The sequence below is a fragment of the Chiloscyllium plagiosum genome, chromosome 4 (assembly GCF_004010195.1).
Source record: "Chiloscyllium plagiosum isolate BGI_BamShark_2017 chromosome 4, ASM401019v2, whole genome shotgun sequence".
NCBI lineage: Eukaryota > Metazoa > Chordata > Chondrichthyes > Orectolobiformes > Hemiscylliidae > Chiloscyllium > Chiloscyllium plagiosum.
Window position 1 is genome coordinate 19,038,544 of NC_057713.1, and position 27,044 is coordinate 19,065,587.

General features: G+C 37.9%; 1 protein-coding gene across 2 annotated transcripts in view; it reads left to right on the plus strand.

Moving 5' to 3' along the window:
- Positions 1-27,044, plus strand: part of LOC122548891 (DENN domain-containing protein 3-like) — a 77,650-nt gene that overhangs the window by 44,261 nt on the left and 6,345 nt on the right. For both annotated transcript variants that reach the window (XM_043687818.1, XM_043687817.1), the window contains exons 8-14: positions 958-1,176; positions 6,752-6,873; positions 10,335-10,490; positions 11,683-11,779; positions 13,875-13,978; positions 17,951-18,132; positions 21,159-21,677. In XM_043687818.1, coding sequence (XP_043543753.1) covers positions 958-1,176; positions 6,752-6,873; positions 10,335-10,490; positions 11,683-11,779; positions 13,875-13,978; positions 17,951-18,132; positions 21,159-21,677 — 1,399 coding nt within the window. The remainder of the gene's footprint in view (positions 1-957; positions 1,177-6,751; positions 6,874-10,334; positions 10,491-11,682; positions 11,780-13,874; positions 13,979-17,950; positions 18,133-21,158; positions 21,678-27,044) is intronic.

Consider the following 27,044-nt stretch of genomic DNA (forward strand, 5'->3'; position numbering starts at 1 on the left):
ACACCCTGAAGTGTGATATCAGAACTGAACTCAGTATGACAACTGAGGCTGAACCAGTGTTTTGCCTAAGTTTAATATAACTTTTTTTGCTTTTGTGGTGCACACCCCAATTAGTACAGCAAAGGATGCTCTAATCATTTATTTACCTATCTCTCGATTTGTCACCTCCAATGATTTATGCACGTTTCTTTACACCTGTGCTATTGTTAGAATTCTACCGTTTATTTGGTATTGTGTTTCTGCATGCTACCAAAACTTCTCACTTTATCTTGTGTTCAAATTACTAATGTAAGTAGGCCAGGCATGTACCAGCAATGAATACATTAGGAATAGCTCATGGATCTACTCAGAAGTTTCATTGCTAAATTTTTTTTTGGAGGAAACTTTGTGCCATCATTGAATTAAAAAAAATGTAATACTTTCACAGTATGTGGAAGTGGCTGGTTAGGCCAGCATTTATTGTTCAGCCTAGATACCCTTGAGAAGGTGTAGTGAACTGTTTTCTTGAACATATGTAGTCCATTTGGAGTAAGTACACCCTTAATGTTATTAGGAGCAAGTTCCAGGATTTTGACCCAGCAATGCTGCATGAAAGGCAATATATTTCCAAGTTAGGATGTTAAGTGGTTTTGAGAGGAATTTGTAGGTGGTGAAGTTCCCATCTATCTGCTGCCCTTGTCTTTTTGATTGTAGTGGTTGTGGCTTTGAAGTCACATGGAAAGTGCAGTTGATGTAGTTGAAGTCTTTTTTTCTTTTCTGCATTTTTGAGTATAGGCTGCATTGTTTGCTTGAACTGTACCTCATTGATCATAATTTATGGAATGCAGTGTTCCTGATTTTAGTGAAAAATAATAGTAATGTTGAATGGTGTGTAGATGTGAATTGATTTTAAGGATAAGTGAAATGCTGAAAGAGAATAAATGCCAAATATTAATGATTTCTTTCTTTTTACCTCAGATCCTGACATGTTTTTTAATTGAACAGAGGATAGTCCTTCTGTCAGCTGATTGGTCTTTGCTGACACTTGTTGCAGAATGTTTTGTTCTCTATCTTCATCCACTTCAGTGGCAACATACCTATGTGCCTATCCTGTCCAAAGGCATGATGGATTTTCTAATGGCACCAACAGCTTTTTTGATGGGCTGCCATGTTGATTACTTTAATAACATTAACTCTGTAAGTATTGTGATATATGTCTGTGTACATATATTTATAGATACTATCCCAGCCAATGGTATTACTGGGCAGGTCAGATTTCTGAGTGGAATCTGTTTTGATAAATGTAAGTTGTTTATTTTGTTTCTTTTTTTACTGTGGAATTCAGTCACTGAATGTATTCATGTGGCATCTAATGAACATTTAACAAAAATACTAAAAGTTTATTACACCGGAAAAGTACAATCTATATCACCTGATACAAGAACAATTGGAAAAACATTATTACAAACATCAAAAAAAAGATTCATTCTATTCCCAGAATTGGAGACACTCACCACCATGCCCTTATCTTTAAACTAAGACGACTTCTTCCTTTGGCATAACTGTAATTTGTTCCCTTTCAGCATTCACTCCATACTATATTCTTCATACTATATTCTTTTGTAAATGTCTCTCAAAGACCCTTTAAATAAATTGCTGACTTAGCACACTTATTATTTCACACTAGACTTCCCCAAATTACGTTTTAAAGGTTTTATAAGATGTCTTCTTCTTTGATACTTCCAGACTTCTAGAGCATTCTTTGTGCTAACCTTGATACCTTACATGACTTCTCCTTAGCCTTTGTCAGACTTTGACAGAGCTGCTAATAATGCTTCTGATGTAAGAACTTACTGTCTGTATTAACTTGCTCTGGCCCTCTCTCACTTTCTTTCTTTAGATTATAAAACCCAAGTCTGCAAACACTTTAACAATTATCTCCCAGGCAGATTGCATATTATTTAATGAAACACTCATAACTTCTTGTAAATGCTTGTAAAGATAATCAGAGGGTTAGATAGGGTGGACAGGGAGACAGGGCAAACACGAGGGGACACAACTTTAAAGTGAGGGGAGATAGGCATAAGACAGATGTCAGAGGTAGTTTCTTTACTCAGAGAGTAGTAAGGGTATGGAATGCTTTGCCTGCAAAGGTAGTAGATTCGCCAAGTTTAAGTGCATTTAAGTCGTCATTGGACAGGCATATGGACGTACATGGAATAGTGTAGGTGGGATGGGCTTCAGATTAGTATGACAGGGCGGCGCAACATCGAGGGCCGAAGAACCTGTACTGCGCTGTAATGTTCTATGCTACTTTGAACTCTCTGTTCAAAATTACTTTCTGATCTTCTTAAAAATAGATATCAGACTTTCACAGAACCGAAGACTAAAATGCATTTTTTCCGCTGTAGAAACCAAGTTCCTAAATAAATATAATATATTATTATATATTCATTACATATACCTTAAAATGTAAGGATAGTAGAATTTTAAAATATATATCTTTTCTCCTCTTTTCCTGATATCCATGAAAATGGGAAACGTTTCGGAGTTGAGATTAATAACAAGTAAAATATTACTTGTGTCTTGGCCCTTCCAGGAAGATTAATTGCCTCACTTGCTGCATCTACCAGAAGTTTTCTTTGATACCATTCCTGGTTCTTCAAGGTGACCAGAAAATAGAAATTTTGCTCTCTTGCATTGATCCTATATGCAGCATTGATCTTTGCAGTACTAACAGCATTACAATCAAATGACTTTTAAATTTGAAAATAGTACATTACGCTTACCTGGATGACTACAGCTCCAACAACACTTGAGAAGTTTACTATTTATTCACCCGCTGGACATGGGCATCATTGTCTGGTCTAGCATTTATTGCTCATCCCTAGCTGCCCTTGAGAAGGTGGTAGTAAGCTGCCTTCTCAAACTGCTGAAGGCTATGTACTTTCAGTAGATCCTCAATGCCATGAGGGAAGGACATACCAGGATTTCGTCCCAATGACACTGAAGGAATTACAGAATTGTTCCAAGTCAGGATGTGAGTGGCTTGAAGGAGAATTTGCAGATGGTGGTGTTCCCATGTATTTCATGCCCTTGTCCTTCAAGATTGTAGGAATCATGTTTTTGGAAGGTGCTGTTTAAGGTTCTTCTAATTTCTGTAGTGCATCTTATAGATGGAACACACTTTTCTACTGCACGTTGGTGGTAGAGGGAGTGGATCTGGTGTCAATTTAGCAGTCTGCTTTGACCTGGATGGTGTCAGGCTTCTTGTATCTTAAGGAGCAGCACTCATCCAGGCAAATGGGTGCATTCCACCACACTCCTGACCTGTATCTTTGTAGATGGTGACTTGACACCATTTTGGACAAAGCATACTTGTTTGTTTGTTAATGGATGTATGCCATTCACACCCTCCACCACAGGTACAAGCAAACACCTGTGTGCACCATCTATAAGATATGCTGCAGAAATTCATCAAGGCTCCTTAGACAGGAGCTGAGGAACTTAACCAGGTTGATTTTGGAAATGTATGTTGCCTATTTCTAATTGCTTTTGAACTGGTTGACTTACTGTCTGTCCAGTGCTCTAGCATCTGGAGTATTGTGTGCAATACTAGTCATTGTACTTGCAGAAAGATGTTAATATATTGGAAGCAGTTCAGAGAAGGTTGACTAGGTTAGAATCTGGAATAAGTGGTTGGCCTTCTGAGGAATTGCTAGACAGACCCGGCCTGAACCATCTGAGGTTTAGAAGAGTCCGAGAGTAGTTAATTAAAACAGAAAAGATCCTGAGCGGACTTGACCAGGTGGTTGTGGAAAAGATATTTTTTCTTGTGGGAGAATCTAGAACGCAAGGTCATAGTTTAAAATAAAGAATCATCCATTTAAGATAGAGATGAAGAAATTTTTTTTAATCAGAGTGTTATGAGATTTTTCCTTTCCACAAAAGACAATGGATGCAGAATCTTTAAATATTTTTAAGGCAGAGCTGTTAGTTTCCTGATTACCAAAAGGACAAATATTACCGAGAATATACAGGAATGTAGAGTTGAGGTTAAAAACAGGTCAGCTATGTCTTATTTAATGGTGGAACAGGCTTGAAGGGTTGAGGGGCCTACTCCTATTTCTTGCTCGTATGGCAACACCTTCCAAAACTGTGACCATTGCCATTTAGAAGAGCAGCAGATACATTGGACAACAATGACTATATAGCAGTACCCAACACCTGCAAATTTCCCTCCAAGCCACTCACCATCCTAACTTAAATTGCTGTTCCTTCAGTGTCGCTGGGTGAAAATCCTGGCACTTATTTCCTGACAACATTGTCGGTGTCCCTTGGCCAAAGGGACTGTGATGGATTAAGAAAGTGGCTCACTGTTACCTTTTCAAGGGCAGCTAGGGATGTACAGTATATGCTGGCCCACTTAGAAGAGCCACCATACAATGAATGAACTATAAAAAGCTGTAGCTGGTCTTGTTATGAGGAGCAAAGAAATTGAGTATGTGCTGCTCAAGTTAGCTGACAAAACCTGAAGAAATGTAACTCAATTTAAACAACTTGAAAAATAATTTGGAAGTCTTGATCATTTGGGTATATTGTGAGTCTCCACCAGAGAGATCCCTCAAAACAATCCAAGTTTCCATCGATTGAAAGTTAAGATTGCTGGATATTGTTGTGAATGAGGTAAATCAAACTTCTATTTTTCTTGCATTCTATGCACAAGCAGAAGTGTTTCCTTTTTCTCTTTTGAATCAGGCCATGCTTCCCTCAAATATTCTGTGTGGAGTTTGCACATTCTCCCTGTGTCTGCGTGGGTTTTCTCCCACAGTCCAGAAATGTGCAGATTAGATGGATTAGCCATGTTAAATTGCCAGTGATGTCCAGGGACATGCAAGTGGGTGGATTAGTCATAGAGATGTACAACACGGAAACAGACCTTTCATTCCAACTCGCCCATGCCGACGAGATATCCTAACCTAATCTAGTCCCACTTGCCAGCACCTGACCCATATCCCTCTTAACCCTTTCTATTCATATACCCATCCAGATGCCGTTTGTACTTGCCGTTTGCCACTAGCATTCACCACTTCCTCTGGCAGCTCATTCCATACACATACCACCCTCTGTGAAATAGTTGTCCCTTGGGTCTCTTTTATATTTTTCCCTTCTCACCCTAAACCTATGCCCTCTAGTTCTGGACTCTTCCACCCCAGGGAAAATACTTTGTCTATTTATCTTATCCATGCCCCTCATGATTTTGTAAACCTCTATAAGGTCACCCCTCAGCCTCTGACGCTCCAGGGAAAACAGCCCAAGCACATTCAACCTCTCCCAAAGCTCAAATCCTCCAACTCTGGCAACATCCTTGTAACCCTGGCATTTCCCAGATTTACAGGTATAGGATGGGGTTGGGTCCGAATGGGATGATCTTTGAAGGTTGTTGTGGACTTGATGGGCTGAATAGCCTGTTTCCACACTGTAGGGTGTCTTTGAAATGCAGGCACATAGAACTAGTTTAGTTTGGGGAAACTTGGTCAGCATAGACAAGTTGAACTGAAGGGTCAATTTCTATGCTGTATGATTCTATGCATATGCCTACAAGAGTCCAGTTTGTAAAGTGACCAGCATTAAACTATCTTGAGGTTAAATCAGAAGTATAGTTTATTCATACTTTCAAATCTGGGGAATAATTGTTGTAACGTAGACATAGAGTCATATAAGGAAGAAAAAGAAATGGAAATGGGTTACAATAAAAAATAACTTAAATGATATTTTTAAAGTCGAAAATGTGGACGGTTAATTCCTGTAGAAACTCCAATTCAGGCATGTTGAGCTAACCAAGATTTGGAGAGTGATTTTCAGCTAACCAAGGCAGAGTTACATCATTCATTTTGAAGTTAATTAATGTAACATTGATGTGTAGAGACTTGGTCCACTTTTAAGTCTAATTCGGGGTTTCTTTCTGAACTAGTTTTGAAGCAGCTTACTTGGACTTGAGACAAGCTGGGCTGCTGACCTTGGTCTGCTGATGGTCTTGTAGATTCAAATCACTTGGACAGTCAAAGAAGTCTGGTTGTAACAAGCTGGTTGAATTCATAGCAGACTGAAGCAAGGGTATCCAGAACTTAAGATTAATCAAAACTCTTGGCCTATGAAATGTTTGTGTCAGAGTTTCTGGATCAGCCAGTGTCTATGTCCTGGTCAAGACCATTGTTTATTGTGAGACCTGGATAGTCAGCCATTAGCACTTTGCAGGTGTAATGAATTTTGATAGCTGTCTTTATTTACCAGACTCTGCTGATAAGTCATGTTATGGATTATTGTTTTACGTTTGCTGACTGCAAGACCCACACAATACAAGATTTGAGGAGGTTGGTGTCTGAGTTTTAGCCTGGTAACTTTCAAGAATTGTAGTTAGCTTACATGGTGTGATCAATGGTAAGCACATTTTAGTCCAGCAAAGTCCATTTTAAAACATAAAGAAGAAATTAGATTTTAAACCAATTTATGATCTCATCATGTCTTTTATTGACCTGACCATATGACAAGAAAGAAAATAGTTAGTTTGTCATCCATCTGATATGGAAATGGCCATTTCCTGTATCTAAGAGTTCAGTATTTTAATTTTTAAAAAATGTTCAGGACAATAAATAGAACAATATAAACTACCGCATTCCAGAAAATTTTAAAGAAAATTGTATTGAATTGAAACAATTTAAATCATATGTATAAAGTCTAAAATTTACTTTATTTGCTCTTAATTATATAGGAAATTGAAGGCTTAATATTGGTGAACATCGATGAAGGAACTATTAAATCATCAGACTTGTCAGATATCAAAATAGATATGCCTGAAATTCCTTTAGAAGCAGCAGAGTGTTTTATACAAAGGTAAATATAATGGAAAGACTGTCTTGTTATTTTTACTTTTTGCTATAATTGTGGTTTGAAATAAGAAAAGAACGTCTTAAAAAAAAAAACAAGGATGGCTGAAGGTTTACTACATGTTTTGAAAAAACAAACCTGACACTGATAGTAGGTATCTTTTATACAGCTGCTTATTCATTGAAGTGTAGTTTGTATAAAAGCTGGAACCTTGGAATTGTGTACAGATGGAGCTTTGGCTGGCAACAAGTCACAGAATGATTTGTCGACTAGTGAAAAGTTATCAATAACCAATCTTCAGCCTGCCAACAGCCATATGATCGGTTTAATTTTTTTTATTCTCTTGGGCATGTGCATGGCTGCCTGCCAATATGTATTGTCTGACCCTAGTTGCCCTTGAGAAGGTTGTGGTGAGCTGTTTTCTTGAGCCACTAGAGTCCATGTGCTGAAGTTAGACCAACAATGTTGTTAGGGAAGAAATTCCAGGATTATACTCTGCAATAGTGAGGGAATAGAGATATATTTTCAAGCCAGGATGGTGAGTGGCTTGGATTGGAATTTGCAGGTGGTGTGATCCCTTGTTCTTCCAGTTTGAAGTTGTTGCCTGCTTGGAAAGTGCTGTCTAAGGATCTTTGTCAAATTTCTGCAGTGTATCTTGTAGGTAATACACACTGAAGCTACTGAGTATTGGTGGTGGAGGAGGTGTAGATGTGGGGCCACTTAAGTGGGTTGCTTTGGCCTGGATGGTGTCAGGCTTCTCTGAATGCTGTGGGAACTACACTAAACCAGGCAAGTGGTGAGTATTCAATTACACTCTTGACTTGTGCCTCAGACTTGTCAGATATCAAATTAGACATAGCTAAAATTCCTTTTGGAAGGAGCAGAATGTCAGTGAGCAAGTTATTACTGAGAAGGTGCTGTTTGATATCACTGTTGATGACACTTTACATCACTTTATGGATGATTGGGAATAGACTGGTGCAGTAATCCACTGGTTTGGATCTGTCCTGCTATTTGTGTATGGGACAAACCTGGGCAATTTTCTACATTATTGAGTAGATATCAGTAGTGTACAACTAGTGTACCGGAACAACTTGGCCAGGGTTGAGGAAAGCTCTGAAGCACAAGTCTCCAGTACTGCTGCCGGAATGTTGTTAGGGCCCATAACCTTTGAAATATCCAGTGCCTCCAATGTGCCGTGAATCAAATTGGCTGAAGACTGGTACCTGTGATGCTGGGAACCTGTTGAGGAGGCTGAGTTTAATCGTCAACTTTGTGCTTCTGGCTGAAGTGAGTCAAATAAGCGCAAGGTGATCTACAGTCAGTTTCCCATCTGATGAAATGGATGATAATGACTTCAAACAGAAATCTTCATTTGTGGTCTAACCCTCTTTAATAAACCAAGAAACATACTCTGAGCTTGAGCATGAATATAATCAGCAGCCTTCCCACAACCTCCACTCTCACCCATTTCATTTCTCCTCCTTCTGTCCTTGTGGAGGAGAGCCCTCTCCCATACCATACACAGACATGCACACGTTCATTTCGTGACATGCTTCAGCCTTATCTTCAGGCTGAGCTCTCCCTTCATTGAGGATGGGGTTATTTGTGGAGCTTCTTCCTTTAGTGAGTTGTGAATGGTGGTGGATAATTAAACAACTTGATGTGGCAAGACTGCATAATTTAGATTTGATCCTTTCGGTTATGGGATTGCTTAGCTATGTCAGTCACTTGGTGCTAATGCTGTTGGCAAGCATGTAGTCCTGTTTGGTAGCTTCCCCAGGCTGACACCTCATTTTTAGCTATACCTGCGGCTGCTCATGATATGCTCTCCTGCACTCTCCATTGAAACAATTTTTATGGTTATGGTTGAATAGGGAATATGCCAGATCAAGAGGTTGCAGATTATGTTATAGAGTATGATTTCTGCTGCTGTTGATAGCTACTGTGCCTTATGGATGCCCAGCATTGAGTTGCTGGATTTGTTTTAAATTTGTCTGATTTGCCATGGTGATAGTGCCATACAACACGGTGGAGGGGATTCTCTGTCTGAATACTGAATTTTGTCTCTATAACTGTACAAATGTCATTCATATTAATACTGTCATGGACAGATGCATCTGTTGCAGGCAGCTTGGTGAGATGAGGCCATCTTTCCCTCTTGATGGTTTCTGCACTACCTGCTGCAGATCCAGTCTCGCAGCTGTTATTTAGGACCTGACCAGTTCCAACAGTAATGCTGTTACCGAATCACTCTTGGTGGTTGACATTAAAATTCCTCTACTTCCGCCAAGTGTTGCTCAACATGGAGGATCATGTTGATGATTCATCAGCTAAGGGAGCATTGTACATGGTAACACAGTAATGCTGTTACCGAATCACTCTTGGTGGTTGACATTAAAATTCCTCTACCCAGAGTACATTTTGTGCTGCTGCCGCTGTCATTACTTCCGCCAAGTGTTGCTCAACATGGAGGATCATGTTGATGATTCATCAGCTAAGGGAGCATTGTACATGGTAACCAAGAAGAGGTTTCCTTGTCTAAGTTTAACCTGATCCCAGAGACTTCACGAGGTCCAGAATCAATGTTGAGGACTCCCAGGGTGACTCCCTCCTGACTGCATACCACTATGCTACCACCTCTGCTGGGTCTGCCCTGCCAGTAGGTATTAATTTTTAAAAGGTCTGAAGTGTGCTGCTTTTCTGCTCATTTTAATGTGGCTCACTTGGAATTGATATCCCTTGCTATGAAATGGACAAATCCTTCAAAACTTTTCCTAGCTTTTACTAACCTTTTATTTAAAGTTGTACCCTTCATTTGAATCCTTTATTTTCTTACAATTTAATTACATTAGAAATTGCTTTATTGGTTTTGATTCTAACTCAAAAATTTTGTGCCTGCCTAATGCAAATAGCTATATTTCATGAAGTGATAATCAACCTATTATCTCAAGCTAAATTACTTCAATGGGTGTTTAATTTGAACTAGTTAGATGGTATGCAATTTGATCAATCTTTTTATTATTTGGAATTGGATTGACAATTTTGGAATGCTAATTGGAATTTATTGCAATTCTGTCAGGAATTCTTGATGAAGAGCTTATGCTGCCTGACCTACTGTGCTTTTCCAGTGCCGCATTTTTTGGCTCTGATCTCCAGCATCTGTAGTCCTCATTTTTTCCCCACAAGAGACCAGTCCAGCTCAAAATTTAAGACTACCAGTCTGGTATTACAATATACACAATAGCTTTGGACAATAAGATAATCTGTTGATAATTGTTTTAAATTGCTATGTTATAATAACTTGCATCATTTACTAATTAACTTTTTGTTTTGTTTCCTCTGTGCAAGATACCTCCAATGTCAAAAGGATTCATATTATTAAAGATGGTATATGTATTCCATTATTCTTGAGTCTTTTGATTCTTCGGCTAAAGAAAAATATTTTAAAAACTCTTCTTTTTCAGGACAGAAAGTCTACAGTTGTATTATGATCTGGAATTATCTCACTTGGGTTCCAGCACAGACATTTCAGAGTTACGCATGCGCAGAAGGGAATGGCAACAGAACCTGAACTTTCAAATTCAGCAAATATCCTTGGAACTGATGGTTAACATCTTCAGGTACAAATGACTTCAGAAACACTTCTTTATGGAATTCACCACTGAACTGTTACTTAATTTTAAACTATTACCTAAAAGTTTAAAAATACACACCACAGGCCCAGAGGATTTTGGGTAAGTATCTTGCTGCTTAGTCAGGCCAAACGAGAATGGCTCAGGCCAGTTGACCATTTCAGTGATGGTGAAATAAAAGTATTTGGAGATTAAATGCAGGTTATCAGTTGTGAGTTTTGAAATAAAGTGATGAAGAAACTCAGAAAGCCTAGCAACATCTATGGAGGGAGAAACAGAGTTATTATTTCAGTCCAGTATGACTCCTCTTTAGAGTTTCAAAGCGTGATGTCAGTATGGTACATACATCACACAATATGTTTCCTGTCATCACGCACGATGTCACAAGTGATATACATCTGTGTTTCTAGATCCATCATTGTTAAGTAGACAATTGAGAAATTTCATTTTCCTAGACATCCAGGAAAAAGTTCTAGTTATTTCGTAAATAAATCTTTGAAAAAGTGGAATTTTATTAGTGGAAATTCATTCAATTCAAATGAATGATTCCTCAGTACTTATCATAATTATAATGGCAAACTGCTTGGTTGAAAGTGTCATGTATGCTAAGCAAGGAAAAGAAAGATAATATCCATCTCAATATTGTCACAGTTGCATAAGTGGTCTTGCTTGAAATCAAGTGCTTACCTCTAAACTGTTTTACTATATATATTTTTTAAAAAGACCTTTCCCTGGTAAATGCACATGAGAAAATACAAAATGGAATTGTATCAAATATTAAAAGTACTGCAAAATTTCTAATGTCAATTTTTTTTCCTTTGGTTGTGACGCTTATTTTCTAAGTTACTTAAACCTATTTCTTTTACAAAAAGTTACTACTGTTCTTAATAGACACAGAAGGTGCTGGAGAAATTCAGCAGGATTTACAGTATTCCAATGAACTTTGGACTCAATGTTAACTCTGTTCCTCTTCTCTATAGGTGCTGTATATCTGCTGAATTTCTTCACACTTAATCTTTTTATCTCAGAACTCCTGTATCCTCAGTATTTTGCTTTTGTTTTTGATTTTGCATTGGAATAGTTTGTCTTAAATCCATGAGCATAATTTTAACTTGTATACATTGAGTGTCAAAATATAAAAATGCTCACTGTAGAATTTACAACACCATTATTTTTGCAGGGAAGTATCAGACTTTCTTAATTATGAATATCGCGTCTTCAACAGTGAAGAATTTTTGAAGACCAGAACCAATTCTGATCGGTCTTTTTACAAAAAGGTAATAATTTAAAAATGATATCTGCGTACGAAAATTATACTAATACAATGGACAATTACATTTTTCATTATAGATGGGAACCATTTGGTCTTGTCTTACAGCTTTCTCATACAGATAGGTTATCAACTCTAACTTGGTTTCAGTACTGTTTCCCTGTCCCCTCTAGTATATTTTGATTTTCTAATTCTAGTTTCTTCTTAATGTCAAGAATGAATTCCAACTTGAAAATTCATTTCATATTCTTGCAGACCTTTTACAGAAAAAATCCCTGAGCGTCTCTTTTATTTTTCTAGAACTAATTTTGAATACTGTAGCACTAATTCTGTTCATTAATTGTTCATTGTTGCCAATTAACTAATGAGCGGAAAAATCTTTTACTTACGTTCTGAAAGTTACTAATCTTTTGAAGTTTGATGTTCTTATTTTTTGCATGTTCCCCACTTAATCTTTTCTGTTGATCCTAGTGAATTCATATTACATGTTTTCAATAGCCCCAAAATGCCTTTTTACTTTGTTTGAGAACTGTACATAGTATTCCAAATGATATGGCCTAACCAAAATCTTGTACCTTGCGCTCAGATACTTGAGATCTACTTGCTCTATCAATCACACGTTTACTATTTGTTCTTTTTGTTTTTCTGTTATTTCTCACACTCTAAGGTATTTCTGTTCCTTAAATTCTTTTCCATCCAGTTGAGAATAGCATTCCGTTCTTGCTGGTTTTTGGTAGAATATAATTCCAAAAAACATGAGATTTCCTGTGTTGTTATTATTAATAGTATTTCAAATTAAAGTATTTACATTAATGTTTATTTCAGTCATGTTTCAAAGAAATATGAATATCATGTGGCTATTAATCTAGATTTTTAAAATAATGAAGGGACATGAGATGGGCTCGAACATGGATAATGCAAGCTAGATTGTTTGGTACAATAATATATCAAAAACTCAAGGAAATAAATACATTGAGGAAACAAAACATCAACTTGGCATATTGAATAACTTTATTATTTACACAGGAGGTGTTTTTCTTTGTGTTATGCATTTATGAAGATTGGGATCAAAGGTTTACGAAATGTGGTTTGGTAAAACTTTAGGGCAATTATGGTAGTTTAGTAAACTTGGTATGCAAAAAGAAGTCACTTTAATTAAGTCTTCGTTAATTAAATCAAATGAAGCAACCAAATAATGATGAAGTCTTGTGGTGAAAAGAAGAGGGGAGACACTATATATCAAATATTCGTACAAAGTAATAAGCTTACAAAGAAGAGGGAGAATGCCTAACATAGACAGGAAAGTAAAGGTAATTGTCTTTTTAAATTTTGAGTCCTTCATGTTGCTTTGTCTCTTCAACACTGGTAAAGTTTTCAAATCTTGAGTTTTCAGTGAACCATTATTACTCCAAGTTTCTTATTAAGGTTCGAAGTCACACAACACTAGGTTATTGTCTTAACAAGTTTATTTGAAATCACAAGCTTTCAGAGTGCGGCTCCTATCTGACAAAGCAGCAGTGCTGTGAAAGCTTGTGATCTGAAATAAACCTATTGGACTACAATCTGGTGTCATGTTACTTCTAACTTTGTCCAGCTCCAGTCCTCGACATCATGGCTTTTTAAGAGTGAGAGAGAGAGACTTCCAAGATAGTGTGTTTCAATTCCTGCTTACAGTTCCATTTATGCTTTTATTTGCCTTACTGCCCGGAAACATTTTTTGATGAAAGTCGGTTTATATTGTCCTGAATTTGCTCATTGTTTTTTCCAAGTTGAATACTCCATAGCCAACCTTTTATCGCAAACTGTAACTTGCAGAAAGGTGCAAATCAGTTCAGAGACGCAGGTCTGAGTTTCAGTAACGTTTTAGAACCATTTTAATTTTGGATCAGAGTGTTTCTTGTTTACTAATAGTTTCATGAACATGCCTCAACTTGGTCAAGTAATTGCAATAGCTGTTTTAGATAAGCAGTTGACTTTTTAAAAAACTATTATAGTCCATGACAGTCTGAAGTATTCAAGGCAGATGATTTAAGTTGAATATTGATGGTCCAACTGAATTATTATCATAATTTCTAAAACAATTTTGTTATTGCAAATTCTAGGTTTTGGAGACATATATATTCCATTCTTTCCTTAAAGCTCGCTTGAGTGGAAAGATGGATGCTTTCAGCTACGCGGAACTCACCAGTTGCTCCGAAAATGACAGGTAAAACTATGAACGAACATTTTTTAGAAATTGCAATTCTTCAAAGAAAGTATGAAAAATATCATAGTCCATTTAAGTAGATCCTAAATCAACAGTTTAACTGAAAATAATGGCATTATTTAGTACTACTTGAAATTAAACATGGAATCCTCATCCAAAGAAACCTGAACAAGATTTCAGTGGTAACTGACATTAATACAGTTTTGTAATTTCCCACCAGATAGCTGATAGGTTTTTCAACTAGCAGTATGTTATGTTATATAGATGAACTGAACTGTTTGTTTGGTGATGGTAATGAAATTTGTACAAAGATGTTAGTTTTGTGTCCAAAGTAATTTGAATGGGAGTTTAGTGGTGACAGAATAAGTTTCAACACTTACTTTCTGAAAGCTGAGATTTGCGGTGCAGTTTATTTGAGAACACTTAATTAAATTTTGTTTTGTAGTTATTTCCAGGCTTCCAACTTTCAGAGTTAAGAGTTGAATATCACATTTAAAGCCATGTTACTTTAAATTTATTTTCTAAACCGTTTCTTTGAAATATCTGTTTGGACCTGTCCACATCACCATTGGTGAGAATTCAGCATTTCAGAGATTGTGGTTATAAAATAATTTCCTATCCTCTGATATGGTGCACCTTTACAACATGCTGTGTTTCTATTATGACAGTTTAACACTTTGGCATTTAAAACTGTGCCAATTTACAATAATACATTCGGCTGTTATAGTGTATAGCTAACAATCTGTGGTAAAGAGTAATAAGTTTTACTTTTTTAGTGAGCTGCATTGGTGATTTATTTGGAGCATTAAGAAACTAAATTTTACATGGTAATGTATCATGGCAAAACATCTTTAGTTTTCTCACTGCTACCTTGTTACTCTTTTCACTTCTGATAGCAGAATGGAACTTGAATCTGGTTTTCTCCAACTAGATTAATCTAAATCAGGAACAAAAACAAATTGCTGGAAAAATGGAGCAGATCTGGCAACATCTGGGTTGAGAAAGCAGAGTTAATGTTGCGGTCCAGTGATGCTTTTTCGGATAATTAAGCCCCATTATTCAAGTTAACAAGTTATCACAAATGTGTGACTGCCCAATTAAGCCACCTGATGGACAATTTGCCTGATGGACAATTGTTTAGGACAAAAGTAATTCACACCAGGCTTAGTCATTAACAGGAAAATAACTACTTATTGTAAACAAAAATATTCTTGAATAAATAGAAAAACAATTTACTAATCTACAACAATGTGACTTGTTTTATCCCTCTTTAAAACCTCAATACACACATTACTTCACATATAGAGGATTACCTAACCAACAGAAAGCAGAGAGTCAGGATAAATTAGTCTTTTTCTAGATGGCAGGATATAGCTAGTGGGGTGCTGCAGGACTTGGTTGTTGGGACCTCACCTATTTACAATCCATATCAATGACTTTGATGTGGGGATAGAAAGTATGATAGCCAAATTTTCAGATGACATGAAAATAGGTTAGCTAAATTGGTCAAAATTTGGCCCATAAATAAATTAGGTTTTTCATTTTGGTCAGATAACAAGTAGTTTGCTATCTAAATGAGAAAATCTTAATACTTTGATGCAGAATGATTTGGATGACCTCGTGCATAAATTGCAGAAAGCTAGTGCAGGTACAGCAGGTAAGAAGGAAAGCAAATGGAATTTTGGAATTTATTGCGAAAGGAGTGATATATAAAGTAAGGAGGTGTTGCTGCAACAGTACCAGGCATTAATGAAAATGTACCTGGAGTATTGCAAACAATTTTGATCTCTTTACTTGAGGGGGGAGGGGGTTGTTGTCATTATGTTGGAGCAGTTCATGGGAAGTCCACTAGATTGAATCCAGAGATTAGGAGTTTGTCGTAATGAAAATAATTGAGCAGTTTAGGCCTATATTTATTATAGATTAGAAAGATGAGAGGAGATCTAATTAAGGTATAGAAGATGCTAAAGGGGATTTGACAAAGTGGAAGTAGAAAAGATGTTGTCTTATTTAGGCCAATCTAGAATAAGAGGTTACACTTTTACGGTAAGGATAACAGATGTAAAATAGAAGTGACGAGAAATTACTTCTCTCAAAGTGTCATGACTCTGTAGAAACCCTACCCAAGAATGCAGTAGATTGCTGGGACATTGAGTAAATTCAAGGAGATAGATACTATTAATTAGTAATGGGATGAAGAGTCATGGAGAACATGCAGAAAAGTGGAGTTGAGATCAGCCAAGATCATATTAAATGAGAGCGCATACTCAAGGCTGAATTGACTACTAAACCAAATTCTGTTGATCAAAATCCAGACTGCATAACCTGGATAAGTTGTTTCAGTCCTTTAGATTCTTAGTAATGATGATATGATGTTGTCTGCTGAGCTCTGGTTGTTCTTCAGTTCAGTAGCCAGTTGGGTAGACCTTTTGTTCTATTAAAATTCTTCTGTTTCAGAGACTTCAAATTTTGTCATTTTTACTCAAAAGAGAAGGGTGATAAAAATTTTGTTTTTGCTTCTGGATGTCTTCAAGAGCACCACAATCATAGCTCTGTAACAAGCTGCAACTAGCTCAAAACCAAGTTGTGGTGGTGAGACAGTCTTTCCTTAACTGAAAGACTTCTGGTGCCACTCTTTCATAAAGTATCCACTTCTTCAAAAATTAGTAGGTCTTGTGAAATTCAAGTGTATTCCACACAACCCTATTTGACCCTGATGTTGCACAAAATCTCCCTGGTAACTTTTAGTTACATAGTAGTGACCAACTTTTTATTCTCCAGTTTAAAGTTCAAAGGGAAAAATCTGATTTAATTTTTTTTTGCTGTTCCATTTACTAAATTCATTGCATCAAGTTTTTTTATTCATTCATGGGATGTGGGCTAGCCAGCGTTTATTCTCCATCCCTCGTTGTCCTTGAGAAGATGGTAATGAGCTGCCTTCTTGAACTGCTGCAGTTCATATGCTGTAGGTTCACCCACAATGCCTTTAGGGAGGGAATTCCAGGAATTTGACTCAGCAACACGGAAGGAATGGCAGTATATTTCCATGTAGAAAAGGTGAGTGGCTTGGAGAGGAACTTGCAGATGGTTGTGTTCATTGTTGCTTTTATCTTTCTAGATAGAAGTAGTTGTGAGTTTGAAAGGTGCAGTATAAGGATCTTTGGTTAATTTCCGAGCACATTTGTAGATATTACACAGTGCTGCTACTAAGCTTTAGTGGTGGAGAGAGTAGGTGCTTATGGTTGTCGTGCCAATCAGGTGGGCTACTTTGTCTTGGATGGTGTCAAGCTTCTTGAGTGTTGTTGGAGCTGCATCCATTCAGGCAAGTGGCATGCATTCCATAACACCCAGAGTTGTGTATTGCAGGTATTGGACAGCCTTTGGCGAAGCAGGAGGTGAGTTATTCGCTGCAGAATTCCTCGCCTCTGACCTGCTGTTGTAGCTGTTGTTTATGTGACAAATCCAATTGAATTTCTGGTCAATGGCAGAAAATTAATAGTGGCGGGTTCAGTGATGATAATACCATTTGAATGATAAGGGGCAGTGGTTAAATTGTCTCTTCTTGGAAGTAGTCATTGTTTGGCATTTGTGTGTTTTGAATATTACTGGTCATTTGTCTGACCAAACCTGAATATTGTCCAGATCTTGTCACTTTTGAACATGGGCTGCTTCACTATCTGAGGAATTGCAAATGGTGTTGAACATTGTGCAATCATTGGTGACAATGCCTACTTCTGACTTTATGATGGAGAGAAGGTCACCAGTCAAAACCTTTAGGCGGTAGATAAAAGGTTTGTATTTAGTTTTGGTACAGTTTAAAAATTACTTTGTTGTTTTATCAGCTTGGAATAAAGTGTTACTGTGTCATGCATGCTGAATCTATTTGCCTTCAGGAGGATGTTAAGTCATTTGACTTGTATTTACCAGCGTGCTGAGTATTCTATTGTAATCAGGTGATTGACATTATTCTAGAGGAAAGATGCTAGCTAGTCCGCGGAGGCCCACAATGGAAGAAATGGCCATGAAGAGGGAGCGCAATTCTGACTTCTTCATGATTAAACGACTTGTTGCAAGCATGCCAAATCTACCAGTGGACACCTTGCACGATTTTTCGATTGTCCATCGGTCTATGGGGAAGAACAAGCATGAAAATGGTATTAAAATCTATTGACAAATATTCATTTAAGAAAGATATACATTTTCCAAAGTTAGCTGTTTACCTGCATCAAGACAGATTTTTTCATTATACTTTTATATTCCTGTAATTACTAAATTTTAATGGCTGTTTCCGTTAACCTTCGGTAGTTTATGTGAAACTGCTGCATACCAAAAATGTAATGGTTTGGAAAGGGGTGACCTTCTAAAAGTTTATAAAATTTATGAAGGGCATGGATAGGGTGAATAGCCAAGGTCTTCTCCCTAGAGTAGGGGAGTCCAAAACTAGAGGGCATAGGTTTAAGGAGAGAGGGAAAAGATATAAAAGGGTTGAATGAGCTGCCAGTGGAAGTAGTGGAGACTGGTACAAATTACTACATTCAAAAGATATCTAGATGGGTATATGAATAGGAAGGATTTAGAGGGATATTGGCCAAATGCTGGCAAACGAAACTAGATTAATTTAGGATATCCGGTCAGCATGGACAAGTTGGACTGAAGGGTCTGCTTCCATGCTGCACATCTTTGTGACTGTATGACTCTATGACCACCCAAAGCCAATTTATGAGGGTGAAATATGATTTAATTATATATGTACAATTTGAAAGGTTATCTTTTGATTGAATATTTTTCATTCTTCGACAGAACTACAGTTTTGTCACTTATTGTGACTAGGTTGAAAATTCTTTAATAGATTATGTGGAAGAGATAATGATGGCTATCTCATAGATTAAAAAGTCTCTAGCTTGAAACTGATTGAAAACATTGTCATGTATCATTGTCATGAATAATTTTGATGCTCAGTGTTCACTTAGGGCAGTTCCATGTAGTCCAGTTATTCAAAAGAAACTCAACAGGTCTGATATGGGTCCCACCTATATCTATGCTGAAAATGTGTTGCTGGAAAAGCGCAGCAGGTCAGGCAGCATCCAGGGAACAGGAGAATTGACGTTTCGGGCATAAGCCCTTCTTCAGGAAAGCTTATGCCCGAAACGTCGATTCTCCTGTTCCCTGGATGCTGCCTGACCTGCTGCGCTTTTCCAGCAACACATTTTCAGCTCTGATCTCCAGCATCTGCAGACCTCACTTTCTCCCCACCTATATCTATACCTATGTGGCATACTCCTTGTTCCAGTCCTACTCAGAACTTCGCCAACACTTCGTTCTTTGGTACAATTGATGATGTCATCAATGCTGCTTCCTTTTCTCATTGGGAATTTGAAAAATTAATCAGTTTTCATTGAATCAATCATAGAATCACTACAGTATGGAAGCAGGCTGTTTGGCCGATTGAGTCCTCATTGATTCTCTGAACAACATCCCATCCAGACACATCCCCTACCCTATTCTTGTAACCTGACATTTCCCATGGCTAACCCACCTAGCCTGTACTTCCCTGCCTGGACTTTACTGTTTCCATTTCTGGAGATAGGCTGTTCACTAATATCCATTACACATACAAACACACACACTCCCAAAGTGATATTGACTATATTTTCTTATATTCTGCGTCCTGTAAGGACTCCATTCAATTATCTCAGTTTCTCTGTTACCATTGCATCTGTTCCAATGATATCCCCTTCTACAGGGTATCTTCAATATCCTCATTTTTTTTTTCCTGAACTGAAAATTAAACTTTCATTGCACTCTCAGCCATGTTAGATTCATTTCCTGCATTACATTTCCTTTCTTCTCCTCCCTCCCAGAACAATGAGAGAGTATCCATGATCGTCTAGTTTCAAAGGATCGTCTTCTGCTATTTCCACTGCCTCCAACAGGATGCACACACCAACCGTACTTTCCCCTCTCTTGGCAGCATTTTGCAAGGTCTGTTCCTTCCTTCATACCTGGGTCTATTCTTCCAACACTCCTAACACTCCCTCATTCAGATTTTGGCACCTCCTAATTTCAAAATCTGTAACATTTCCTCTTTTACCACCTCCCTTCTCACTATCCAAGATTCAAACACATCTATAGTTGAAGCAGTGGTTTACTGGTACTTCATTCAATCTGTATTTGCTGCTCACAATACTCAGTCTCTGCCACATTGGTGAGACCAAACACTGACTGGATGGCTGCTTTATTGATCATCCTGTCTTTAAAAATACACACTCTTCCATTTGCTTGCACTTCAATACATAATTGTGCTGTCATGCTAACAGTTCTGTCATGGGTCATCTACTGTGCTCCGACAAAGTCCAGTGCAAGCTTGTGCAAAATCAGGTGCTCTTTCTCTTTGGACACTTTAGTCATCAGGACTTGACATTGAGTTCAACCACTTCAGAGCATGAACACTGTCCTCCATTTGGTTACACTTACGTCCCTGCAGAGCTGTCAGGAGAGCTGACCTATTTTTTCTGTTGTTGACACCTACCATTAACACCTATCTCTACTACAGTTAGCAATCCCTTTGTTTTTTTGCTTTGGGCAATTTCTTCATCTGTTCCACTCACTTCTTATTTCCTTTGTCAACAGCATAAAAACAATCATTTTACAGGAAATGAATCTAACATTCTCTGCAGTTTTGAAGAGAAGTCATATGAGGTTTGAAATGGTAACTTTGTTTCTGTTGCCACAGATACTACCAACCTCCTGAATTTCTTTGTATTGATTTCAGATCTCCAGCTTCCACTGTACTTTGCCTTCATTTGAAGCTTAACTAAGGTTTTCAAAATCCAGCTGTTAGGGGAAACTAGTTGTCAACTATCTTTGCTGGAAACTATGCAATCTATTGCAAAATGTTACTACTATATATTGATAATGTATGCAGTATATCTGTAAAACTTCAATTGTCTTATAAGACAAGTGCATTGAAGATACATGTAGTTTCAAGTTATAGCTTGATGAAATGAAAGTAATTTTCTCAGATGAGAGTACCTTTCAATGAAGTAGCCCTCCTTTCAATGATTTTGAGAATGCAAGTAATTAGTGGATACCTTGCAAAAATAAATGCGTTGAGATGAGAAATATCGAATAGACATTACATTGAATAATTTATAATTAATGTACAATATATTTCTTTCAGCTTTAAAAAAGAGCATGAAATCAACAAGATTCAAGTTGCCAGAGTTTAGTTGCCCTCTGACATATTCCAGTGTGATTGACTGGTATACAGAATTTGCCATCTTGTTAAGCAAAGCCATGAGTTCCACAGGGCCAGAAAACTCAAGTCTCCTGGCAAGATATTACTATCTTCGTGGGTTGGCTTATTTGATGCAGGAAAAGTTTCAAGAGGCACTTTCAGATTTCCAGAATCTTTACAAGACTGACCGTGACATTTTCCCTAAAGAACTTGTAAAGAAAGTGATTGGTGCAATGTCTCCAGCTCAACGCAAACATGCAAGTCGAAAGTCAGAACTAAAGCGACTTATTAGCATAATGTTAGAGAAAGAAGGAGATATGACTGCATCTGATGAACATGTGAAAACTTTTCAGCTCCCTAAAACCCACATGCACCAAGATGATTTTTTGAAACGCATCCAGGAATCTGGAATTGTGAAGGATGTTGACACCATTCTTCGGTTGTTTGATGCCTTAACTATCGGTGAGTGATGCATTTTACATAAATGTGTCTTTTGTTTGCATTTTCTCATTCCTTAAAAAAAGGAAACTAAAGTTCTTGTTTGGCAAACTATCTGGTTCATCCAATTTTGAGTCTATAATTGCACCTATTTCACTTTGAGAAGATTTTTGGATAATTTTTGTGATGATATTTCCATGAAATTAAATTCACAAGGGATTAATTTATGGAATAACACAATTATTCCGAATGTGTTTCAGGAAGAAATTATTGCAACATTGTGTCTTATAATTGTATTCCTTGCATACAAGGTTAGTTTAAGACAATGGAGGGTCTCTTGCATTGGCAAGAAATGTTTGCAACTCCTGGATTGAATGCAAATAGGACGCTTGCCTAAACATCTAATGGCTGACGTACCAGTGGAGAGCGAGGAAAGGGTCAAAGCTTATCTTTGCATTGCAATTTTAATTTTAGCGACTTTGCATGAAACTGAGGGGACAGGATTAAGGTCTTTTTTAACAGTTGGTTGTAGATTTTAATCTCTCAATTTTGGTTTCTCTTTCTCTTTTCTTATTTGATGTGTCTATATCTCTCCCTTTGTTTAATGCACGTAAAATAACTCTCTTCATCTTTTTGGGAAGCACTAAATTGCAAAAATCTAAATTGCACCTGGGTTGCTATCGGGGAGATCTTAGTTTTGATGAATCAAATGGAATGGTTGGTTGAAGAGTCACACATTAAGCATAATTTAACATTAATTGAAAATTTATCAGTACTTTTGTCAAATGTGAAATGATGCTTTAGCTTCTTGTGTAAAATTCTTAAGTAAGAATCTGAAATTACATCTTAGATTTTGGCTGTTTAATGAGGTTTTAACAAATTGGAATTTTAACACTTTGGGTTGGATTTTTATAGTCACCAGAGATTTATTGAAGGTGTAAAAATGATAGCTGTGACTTGAATCAGGTGCCTCCAGTATTCACCAGTGCAGAATATGGGTTGGATTTCTGACCTGGCAGGTTCTATTATGCGCATAGATGTATCTTAGTCCTTGGCAATTTTCATAGAGTTGGGCCAACCTTTAAATATCTTGTGATTTGCGGCACCTCTGAAGTATTGTGAACCATTTTCTGGATGAGGGAACCTTTGAAAAGTACATTAAGATCTTGCTAATGACACACATGCTACCCGCTGACCCTTGCATTCTCCAGGCCAAGCAATGGTCCACCAAAAACCCTATATAACTAATGAATCCTATAATGACAAAAGAATGTTTGAAAAATCATTAGAAAATGTTCTCCATTTTAAACCTGAGACAATCTTAAAAAAACTGTTTTTGCTGTATCACCATGAAAATGTTAGTCATCCCGACCCTTTAAAGTATGAATAACATAAACTGCATGTACTTCTTGAAACCTCTATCTCCTGTAAATGGATAATGGGAGAAAAATTCACAAACCAATAGCTGTTGATAAAGCAATGTTTTCTCTGGTGTAACTTTGCCTCATTGGCATTCATGATAGACACCCCAGAGGTCTATTACTGTTCAAACAGCCACATCTCTGGTATTGCTTGATTTACAGCACTTTCTCTGGGTTAGGTTCTGTCAATTGAACTGTGTGTATTTAGAGACATACAGCCCCTAAGGCCCCTTTTAAGATCTTTCTCCTCTCACCTTAAACTGATGCCCTTTAAGTTTGACTCCCCTACCTTTGGTGAAAATGTCTTGGCTATTCGCCTTATCTATATGCCTCATGATTTTATAAACCACAGTAAGGCCACCTCTCAGCCTCCTATGCTCAAAGGAAGAAAGTCCCTGCCTATCCAGTCTCTCCTTATAACTCAAACTCTCCAGTTTGAGTAACATCCTGATGAATCTTTTTTTCACTCTTTGCAGTTTAATAACATCCTTCCTACAGCAGGGTGATCAGAATTGTATATGGAACTCCAAAAGTGGCCTTACCAATGTCCTGTACAACCATAACATGACATCCTGACTCCTGTACTCAGTGCTCTGGCCAATGAAGATAAGCATGCCAAACGTCTTCTTCGCCACCCTGTCTATCTGAAAAATCATTATATGATTGGGCAGTGTCATCACAGTTTTGTGAAAGGGACATTGCGTTGACAGACTGATTTTGAAGATCTAACTTGCGACCTCTACCTTCTGTAAATGAGTAATGGTAGAAGAGATCATAGATCAAGAGTGTTTTCTGGTGCATAGCTGATCTCACAAACTTTGCCTTATTGGCATTCGATTGAGACCCCAGAGATCTGGTAACTTGTGTTCAAACCGTCACATATCTAGAATTGCTTGATTCACAAAATATGAAGAAATAATAGTGAACCAGGAACTGGCAGAGGAGTTGAATAAATATTTGCTTCAGTTTTCACAGGTGAAGACATGAATTCCAAAATTATGAAAAATCAAGGGGCAAATGGAGGAGAGGAAATAAATGTTGTAACTATCATTTTTTTAAAAAGTGCGAGGGACGTTAATGGAGCTATAGTCTGATAAGTCCCCTGGACCTGATAGGATAAATTCTAGGATGTTAAGAGAAGTAGTGATTATGGATGTGCTGGAAGAATCTTCCAAGAATGCTTAGATTCTGGAAAAGTACCAGAAGATTGGAAAACTGCAAATGCAGTACTTTTATTTACAAAAGGAAGGAGATAAAAATGAAGGGGTAAATATAGGCCTGTTAGCTTAATGTCTGTTATTGGGAAATGTTAAAGTGTATTATAAAGGGTAAAATAGCAGAGCATTTAGAAATACATAATAAGATCAAGCTGAATCAGCATGGCCTCATGAAGGGGAAGTCATGTCATAGAGATGTACAGCACGGAAACAGACCCTTCGGTCCAACTCGTCCATGCCGACCAGATATCCCAACACAACCTAGTCCCACCTGCCAGCACCTGGCACATCTCCCTCCAAACCCTTCCTATTCATATACCCATCCAAATATCTTTTAAATGTTGCAATTGTACTAGCCACTACCACTTCCTCTGGCAGCCTATTCCACACACGCACCGCCCTCTGTGTGAAAACATTGACCCTTAGGTCTGTTTTATATCTTTCCCCTCTCACCCTACACCTATGCCCTCTAGTTCTGGACTTCCCCACCCCAGGGAAAAGATCTTGTCTATTTATCCTATCCGTGCTCATGATTTTATAAGCATCTATAAGGTCACCTCTCAGCCTCCGATTCTCCAGGGAAAACAGCCCCAGTCTGTCCAGCCTCTCCGTATAACTCAAATCCTCCAACCCTGGCAACATCCTTGTAAACCTTTTCTGAACCCTTTCAAGTTTCACAACATTTTTCCAATAGGAAGGAGACCAGAATTGCATGCAATATTCCAAAGGTGGCCTCACTAACGTCCTGTACAGCTGCAACATGACCTCCCAACTCCTGTACTCAATATTCTAACCAATAAAGTAAAGCATACAAAATGCCTTCTTCATTATTCTCTCTACTGCGACTCCACTTTCAAGGAGCTATGAACTTGCACTCCAAGGTCTCTTTGTTCAGCAATACTCCCCAGGACCTTCCCATTAAGTGTAAAAGTCCTATTAAGATTTGCTGTCCCAAAATGCAGCACCTTGCATTTAGCTAAATTAAACTCCATCTGCCACTCCTCAGCCCATTGGTCCATCTGATCCAGATCCCATTGTAATCCAAGATAAACTTCTTCGCTGTCCACTACACCTCCAATCTTGGTATCATCTGCAAACTTACTAACTATACCTCTTATGCTCACATCCAAATCATTTATATAAATGACAAAAAGTAGAGGACCCAGCACCGATCCTTGTGGCACTCCACTGGTCACAGGCCTCCAGTCTGAAAATAACCCTCCACCATCATCCTCTGTCTTCTACCTTTGAGTCAGTTCTGTATCCAAATGGCTAGTTCTCCCTGTATTCCATGAGATCTATCCTTGCTAACCAGTCTCCCATGGGGAACTTTGTCGAATGGCTTACTGAAGTCCAGAGAGATCTGCCCTCATCAATCTTCTTTGTTACTTCTTCATAAAACTCAATCAAGTTTGTGAGACAAGATCTCCCACGCACAGCCATGTTGACTATCCCTAATCATCCTTGCCTTTCCAAATACATGTACATCTGTCCCTCAGGATTCCCTCCGACAACTTGCCCACCACTGTTGTTAGGCTTGCGGTCCTTACCACCTTTCTTAAACAGTGGCACCACGTTTGCCAACCTCCAGTCTTCAAACACCTCACCTGTGACTATCGATGATACAAATATCTCAGCAAGAGGCCCAGCAATCAGTTCCTTAGCTTCCCACAGAGTTCTAGTGTACACCTGATCAGGACCTGGGGATTTATCCACTTTTATGGGTTTCAAGGCATCCAGCACTTCCACCTCTGTAATATGGACATTTTGCAAGATGCCGCCATCTATTTCCCTACATTCTATACCTTCCATGTCAGTGAATACTGATGCAAAATATGCATATAGTATCTTTCCCCATCTGCTGCGGTTCAATACAAAGCCACTTTGGTTATCTTTTGAGGGGCTCTATTCTCTCCCTAGTTACCCTTTTATCCTTAATGTATTTGTAAAAATCCATTGGATTCTCCTTAACCCTATTTGCCAAAGCTACCTCCTGACCCCTTTTTGCCCTCCTGATTTCCCTCTTAAATATACGCCTACTGCCTTTATACTCTTCTAAGGATTCACTCAATCTCTCTTGTTTATACCTGACATCTGCTTCCTTCTTTTTCTTAACCAAACCTTCAATTTCTTTAGTCATCCAGCATTCCCTATACCTACTAGCCTTTTGTTTCACCCTAACAGGAATATACTGTCTCTGGGCTCTCGTTATCTTATTTCTGAAGGCTTCCCATTTTCCAGCAATCCCTTTACCTGCAAAATCTTCAACTTTTAGATCTGTCTTACAAATTTATTAGAATTTTTTAAGGACGTTGCAAGCAGGATAGATTAAGGGGAGCCAGTGAATGTAATATATTTTCAGAGAGTGTTTTATAAGCTACTACATATAGAATATAGAACATAGAACAGTACAGCACAGAACAGGCCCTTCAGTCCACGATGTTGTGCCGACCATTGATCCTCATGTATGCACCCTCAAAGTTCTGAGACCATATGCATGTCCAGCAGTTTCTTAAATGTCCCCAATGACCTTGCTTCCACAACTGCTGCTGGCAATGCATTCCATGCTCTCACAACTCTCTGTGTAAAGAACCCGTCTCTGACATCCCCTGTATACTTTCCTCCAACCAGCTGAAAACTATGACCCCTCGTGTTAGCCATTTCTGCCCTGGGAAATAGTCTCTGGCTATCGACTCTATCTAAGCCTCTCATTATCTTGTTTACCTCAATTAGGTCCCCTCTCCTCCTCCTTT